We start from the raw sequence: 7,304 nt of genomic DNA on the forward strand, positions 1-7,304 counted from the left end.
TTACAGGCTGAACTGTGAGAATTGATTCCAAAAAAAATAGGAATATAAATGGGGATATTATTTACATCAGTGGTTCTCAATGTAGGGAGTGGGAGTGATTTTGTTCCCCAGGGGACATTTGGCAATGTCTGGAGACATTTTTGGTTGTTATGACTGTGGGTTGCTACTAGCATCTAGCACATAGAAACATTCTGTAATGTACCGGGCAGCTTCCCACAACAAAGAATTATCCAGCCCAAATGTTAACAGTGCTGAGGTTGAGAAACCCTGACTTACAACCATTTCTTGGAAGACTTATTAAAAGTGACCATTTATTCAGAAGTGCTACCTTCAAGAGTACCAAGCTATCGAGTTTCAGTTTCCCAAGGGGATTTTACATCAGTTGTCAAGTTTCACTTTGTTTCCCTTTTCTCTACTTGCTATGTTTTATACGTTGATAAGAATAAATTCAAAAGATAATAAACTACTGATTATCCCAAGAATCCACCGACCTAACAATCTGTAAAAAAAAAAAAAAAAAAAGGATATTCAAATTCCATCTAGTAATTCTGGCATGTTAAGCACCCACTCAACAGTCAGGTCTTTTGTTTCTTCTCAATCCTAAAAATGCACATTTCTTTAAAATTTTTACAGATGATATTTGGTTTTCTCCTAAACGATAGAAGCAGATAAGCAGGAGTTTTTTTCCATTGATGTTTACCACTGATTGCCATCAGTTTAAACCTTAATAAACAAAGACTATCTCTTGATCAAAACACAGCTAAGGGAAGGAAAAGGAAAGAAGTAGGAAAGTACTGGAAAAATTTTCAAACACTGCAGCTCTATTAAGTTTTTCTACATCTTTAGTAAAGAGGATTCTAGATTTATTTTTCTACGCAAAATAAATCTTCTAGCACCTTTTCTAAAATTTGGCTTTCCATTTCATTCAAGATAAACACTACAATAGCCTACAGGTCCACCACACCCCACTGCCTCTCTGACCTCATTTCTTATGACTTCTCTTCTGCTCTCTCCACTCCAACCGCACCATCCACACATGCCAAGTATGCTCCCACCTGAAGGGCTTTGCATTTACTGTTTTCTCTGCTTGGAATGCTCTTCCCAGGATATTCACAGTGTTCCCTCCTTCATCCTCTTCAGCTCTTTGCTCAATTGCCACTTTTTCAGTGATACCTTCCCTCATCACCAATTTTATAATTATAAAACATCCCACACCCTAACCCTCTCTATACCCCTTTCCTGCTTTATTTTTCTCCATAGCACAGGGTCGCTATGAGTCGGAGTCGACTCAACAGTAACGGGGTTTTGGTTACTAACCTAAACGCTGGCAACTGAACCCATTCAGCGGCGCCACAAAATAAAGCCTTGGCAACCTGCTTCTGTAAAGATTACAGAAGAAACTATGGAGCACAGTTCTCTCTGTAACACATGGGATCGTTATGAGACGGAATCCACTGAAGGGCAAATAGGTATACTGACAGTGGAGTCCCTGGGTGATGCAAATGGTTAACATGCCTGACTGCTAACCAAAGGTTTTGACCCCAACATTTCTCTACTAGAAATTTACTCAATGGAAATAATGGCAATAATATGTGAGTTTCTCCTAAACAATATAATACAGCATTGCAGTGTTGTTTGCTGAATCAAAAATTACAAGCAGTGACTTCAGTTTCCGCTTAGGACGTAGAAAGCTGGAAGAACAGCATCGCTTCCACAATTAGTAGAAAAATAACGCTGGACAATCTGCGGTTATTTTTATATTAAAAAGAAAAAGTTAAACTGAGCGGCACTCAGACTCAGTAAGGCAGGTGAGAGCCGAGACCACCGCGGGGTTTCCTAATTCCAGGGGCCCCTCCTGCAAATTCAACTCCAAACCAACCTGCGCTTGGCAAACATCTCTCCGCCGCTCCGCAGCGTGGCCCAGCCCCTCTCAGCTCCTCCGGAAGTTTTGGTTTCCAGAAGCCGGACTCCACCGGGTGAGGGGGATCAGATTCACTTTCTAGTTTCCTTTTCCTTCTCGGCTCCCGGCTTTAACAAAGACAACCGCCATGGCACCAAGCCAGAGCAGCAAACGCCCCTCTGGAAGCCCGCGCCGCGCGCCCGCCCGCGCGCTCTCGTCGACGCCGCGCGTCCGCGCCGCCGCTCCTCAGCCGGAGATCCGTGGTCCTGAAGGGAAAAGCACGAGGGACTGCCGCCTCCCAGGACGGCCAGCAGAGCCTAGCCACCATGAGGTAAGGGCTTTTCCCGGCTTCTCCCAAACCCTGCTTAGGCCTTTGTTTCAAACTGGCGTTTTCCTTTAATTCCGTTCCCAACGCAAGCGCTATGGCCTTTTAAAGCGCAGAGCTTCTCGCTCCTGGCAGCCGGGCGTCTGCGTTCGGAACGCTCCTCAGGAGCCCTGTCCCGGTCCCGGCGTCTGCATTCGGGCCTGTCAGGGAGGGTGGCCGAACGGACGCTCCCCAGGAATCGCGAACCTCCCGGGCGTCTGGAGTCGGGCTTGTCAGGGACGGGGACCGCGCGGGACGTTCCCGGGAAACCTTCTTCCTTCCCTGGAGTCTGACGGCGGGACTGTCAGGGCGTGTGGCCTGGGGGGCTTTCCTCGGGAGCCCTGTCACCGGCTTAGGAGTCTTCGGTCGGGTTTGTCGGGGTGTGTGGCCAGACGACGCTCCCCGGGAGCCCTGCCCCCTCTCTGCGGCTCTCCTCAGCGCCGGGATAGTGACAGTGCTTTGCTCGCGGGAGTTGGTGGCTGCCTTCTATTGGATAGCCGGTCAGCGCCTGCAGAGCCCTCTTCTCCTGCTGGGGAGAGTCCCTCAGGGGCATTCCGGGCGGCTTCTACGTGGCACGGGTTTCCTGAGGCCTGTCGCGTTCCTCTCCATCCCAAGTCTGTAGCTGCCGTCCCCTCAGTGTCGGTCAGCGCAGCTTCGCCGCAGCCCTCCAGGCGTCACATATGTCAGCTACTGCCATTTTGCCTTTCTTATTTCTGAGATGCAGTCTCAGTCTTTCCCGTCCTCTAAGCCACCTTTGTACTATGGACAGATTGATATTGTCCCACCCAGTTCACTATTTTAGGAAGATTCTTTATCTGTCTCCTTTACAAAATTTATGATGGTAAGGTCCTTTTCTTAGCCATTTTGTATCCCCAAGGGCTAGCATCTAGCCCTGCTCGTGGTTAGTGAACCATCCACATTTAATGAGTTGAAGAATGAGAGGTTAAGATCTTGGGCTTTAGAGGCAGATAAATCCTTTGTTCTAAATCCTAACTCTGAGCATTAATTAGCTGGGCAACCCACAGCAAAGTTTCTTAACCTCTGTGAGCTTCAGTTTGTTTCTGTAAAAATGAATGGCATCCATCTCTTGGGTTGTGAAATGGGTTAATTGAAATAATGCATATAGACTGCTTAGCACATAACAGTTGCACAATAAATATTAACTCTTGTAAGTAAAAAATGTTAAATGACTCACTGCTAAGGTTTATAACAAAGGAGGGAGGTATCAAGAAGGGCCTTGAAGGAAGTGAGACTATAGGTAGGGTTGTTGGAGGCCTGGTGGCATGATGGTCAAGAGCTCGTCTGCTAACCAAAAGGTTGGCTGTTCAAATCTGCCAGCTGCTCCTTGGGGCAGTTCTACTCTGTTCTGTAGGGTCGCTATGAGTCGGAATCGACGGGACAGGAACAGGTTTGTTTTTGTTTTTGTTTTTGTTTTAGTTTTATGTATATGTAGGATGATGGGGTAGAAGAGGGGTGAGCCCCACTGGGGACTCACTGTCTCCCAAGGACAATGAAAGACAGCTCCAGAATCACCTACAGATAAATGTTTTCTCTTCAGACACAATAACCTCTCTCTTACAGCTTCCCAGGGAGTAAGTTAAAAAATAAAAAAGTAAAAAACTTCTTCTAATGGTGTCTAGTTCTTTGTAAATTCTGGGGCCTGGGCAAAGCACTTTAGTGGCTGGCTGGCTAAGTATCCCTTTGAGATCTCACAGCCACTAGTATCTGATGGGGTCTTCCTCGTCCGTCCTGGGCTGGCTTGGTAGAGACCTTCAAAACCTGAGGCAGACATTCATTTTAGTCTATGAATGGTCAGAGAGCCAATAAGCCTGCATTGTCATGGATCTAGGCAGGTTGTGAAGGTATGGTATGTCTTGCCCATGCTTTTGGTGCAGTTATACATCAGACAGGAACAATTACTAAGGGGTGGTCCTACCAGATTTCCCAGTCAAGACCACAGGAAACAGTCCAAAACCTATTCTCAAAATCCAAACGTGGAGCCAGGTAAAGAGCATACAAAAATATAATAGCAAAGAGGGGCAGGGACTGAACTGGGAGGAAGTTTGGAGCCATCAGCAGGAAAGGAGGGACTGCTAGGAATCCCCTTAACTGGAATTCAGGTGTTCTTTATGCTAGGCCTGTGACCCTGGGTTGGACATGTCAGGAATTGCTGGTAAGTAACTGCATTCATTCAGTCATTCAACAAATATTTATTTATTGAGATTCTATTATATTCCTGAAATTCAGAGGTGGAAACACAAACAAGGTTTCTTTTCTCATGAGACTTATATTTTAATGTGGGAAGTAGACAAACAATTGATAAGCGAATACGTAAACAACATAATTCAGTGTTAAGAGCTGTAAGAATAGTAAAACAGTGTAATGGGCTAGAGGGTGACCCAGGATGGAGGAGCTATTTTAGATAACTCTGTCACAGGCAGCCCCTTACAAAGTTATGCTGTGAAGAATATGCAAGAGTCCAGATCATCTCCTAAGCCAGTTGCCCATCAAGTCGATTCCAACTCATGGCGACCCCGTATGTGTCAGAGTAGAACTACACTCCATAGGGTTTTCATCGTTGTGACCTTCTGGGAGCAGATTGTCAGGGCTTTCTTCCGAGGCACCCCCCGGGTGGGTTCAAACCACTAACCTTCTGGTTAGTAGCCGAGCGGTTAACCGTTTGTACCCTCCAGTAACTTCTACAGGTGGCTTCTTAGGTAGGGAATATTTGAACTGAACTACAGAAAAGAGCTAGTCATCAAAGATTTGGGAGTGGAGCGTTCCAGGTAGAATAAGAACAGCAGGTGTAAAAGTCCTTCAACTTAGTATGTTTGAGAGAGAGAAGGATCAGTGTATCTAAAGCACAGTAAGTAATAGGGAGAGTAGTGGGAGAGAAGTTTTGAGAGATAGGTAAGACCAGCTCCTTTAGGGATTTGTAGGATGTGGCAAGGGCTAATTAATACCTAAGGATGTTGGGAAGACACTGGAAGACTTTAAGAAGGAGAGTGACCTGGTTTATGTGTTCAAAAGTTTACTGGTCTTGTTGCAGGGATTGCAACTAATGTCACAAAACAATTTGTGTATAAATTTTTTAATGCGAAACTAATTTGCACTAAATTTACATCTTAAAAAAAATAAAATTAACAACAACAAAAAAAAGTTTGCTAGTGCTATATGGAGAATGGATTATGGAGAACCAGGAATGGAAGCAAGGAGCCCAGGTTTTTTTGCCCCAGTTCATAGGACATAGTTGTAGTTTAGACTAGGAAAATAGCAGTGGAAATGAGGAAAAGTGGATGGATTTGAGATGTATCTGGGTGGTAGAATTAACAGGACTTAACTATTAGGTTGGATGAGGGGGTAAGGGAAAAAGAGGAATCAAAGTTCCAGTTGCCATCAGGTGGATTCCAACTCGTGGTGACCCCATGTGCTGTAGAGTACAACTGCGCTCCTTAGGGTTTTCATGGCTATGACCTTTTGGAAGCAGATTTCCAGGCCTTTCTTCCAAGACACCCTCGGGTGGGTTTGAACTGCCAGCCTTTCATGTAAGTAGCCCAGTGGTTAGCCGTTTGCACCACCCAGGGACTCCTAGTCAAAGATTACTCCTAGGCTATTTGGCTTGTAGAACTAAAGAGATGTCAACCAAGGTGGGGAAGGCTGAGGGAGGAAAGGATCAAGGAACCTAGAATTTCTGTACTGGATCTGTTTTTTTGAGATGCCAGTTGCACTTCTAAATGAAGATGTTGCCTAAAAATTAGGTAAGTCTGGTATTTAGGGGAGAGATCAGAGATAGAGAAAATATATTGAAGGATCATCAACATACACAATGAAAAGTCTTTAATTGGATTGTTGAATATAAACTATTTTAATTCATTTCTTATTTTAATAATGCCAATTAAATCTTTGATAACTTCTTGCCCTTCCGTAGAATCATTCTTACTGTATTTGTACCCAGCTACTCTTTTGTTGTTTGAGAGAATCACTAACATTCTGAAATAAATAAACCTCTCTGCCACTCCCTATCTGAAGCACTCTGCTCATTGCCCTGGTGAGGAGCAGCTCCTAGCAATGCAGAATGTGACTTTAAATCAAGGGGTCATATTTGAAATCACTATTAGTTTTCTTAACCTAAGGCCTTTAAATATCTGGCACATATTTTCCAGTTACACAAACCTTTTGTACCTCAGTTTAAGCAGCTCTAAAAATGCCTTCCTGTTTGCGTTTTAGATCCTCTTTCTCCCTCCCCCCATGAGGTGAATTTACATATGCTAGATATATCCTATATTTTAAAGCAAACCGTTGCAAAGATAACCTCCAATTTTAGTGAACTACATTGAAAAAGACAGTATAGCATTGTGGTTGAAAGATATAGGCTTTTGAGTCAGGCTGAACTAGATTTGAATTTTTGCTCAGCCACTTTATAGTGGTGTGACCTTGGGCATATAACTTAAACTCTGTATCCCAGTCCTCATCTATAAAGTTATGAAAATAATAGGAAGTTGTCATGAAAATTAAATGTAATTTGTAAAAAATGTTTGGCGCACACTGCCTGGCATGTAATAAACTCTCAGTGAACGGTAGCTTTATTTTTTAAAATTTTCTTGAGGACACACTTGATTCTGTATCGTGTATTATAGACATGTAACATTTACACTATTGAGTTGAATCTGTAGTAAGCCCAGGTCATATTCATAAAGTTGTTTTTTCATATATGTCTTGTTTTCCATCTAGTTTAACCCTTCTCCTTGAATAAAATAACAAAAAGTTCAAGTTAAAGGAGAGCTCTAAGCTGTTGGGTTTGAGGCTCTTGTATCCATTAAGCCCTATAGGCCTGGTGTCTACAATTGCCTTGTCCAGTACGGTAGCCACTAGTCACATGTGGCTATTTAAATAAAATTAAGTAAAATTAAAAATTCATTCCCTCAGTTGAACTAGCCACATTCAAGTGCTCAGTGGTATACCATATTATGCAAATGAAAAGATAAGAACATTTTCATCACGGTAAGAAATTCTGTTGGAAAGCTCTGGTCTGGGACTTAT

At 43.6% G+C, this 7,304-nt stretch overlaps 1 protein-coding gene across 1 annotated transcript in view; it reads left to right on the plus strand.

The window, feature by feature from the left end:
* The first annotated feature begins 75 nt into the window (after nucleotides 1-75).
* IFIT5 (interferon induced protein with tetratricopeptide repeats 5) overlaps nucleotides 76-7,304 on the plus strand; it is an 11,794-nt gene continuing 4,565 nt past the window's right edge. Inside the window, exon 1 of the mRNA XM_004369916.3 lies at nucleotides 76-2,231. Coding sequence (XP_004369973.1) covers nucleotides 2,227-2,231 — 5 coding nt within the window. The 5' untranslated portion in view covers nucleotides 76-2,226. The remainder of the gene's footprint in view (nucleotides 2,232-7,304) is intronic.

The sequence above is a fragment of the Trichechus manatus genome, unplaced genomic scaffold (genome assembly GCF_000243295.1).
Source record: "Trichechus manatus latirostris isolate Lorelei unplaced genomic scaffold, TriManLat1.0 scaffold00007, whole genome shotgun sequence".
Classification (NCBI taxonomy): domain Eukaryota; kingdom Metazoa; phylum Chordata; class Mammalia; order Sirenia; family Trichechidae; genus Trichechus; species Trichechus manatus.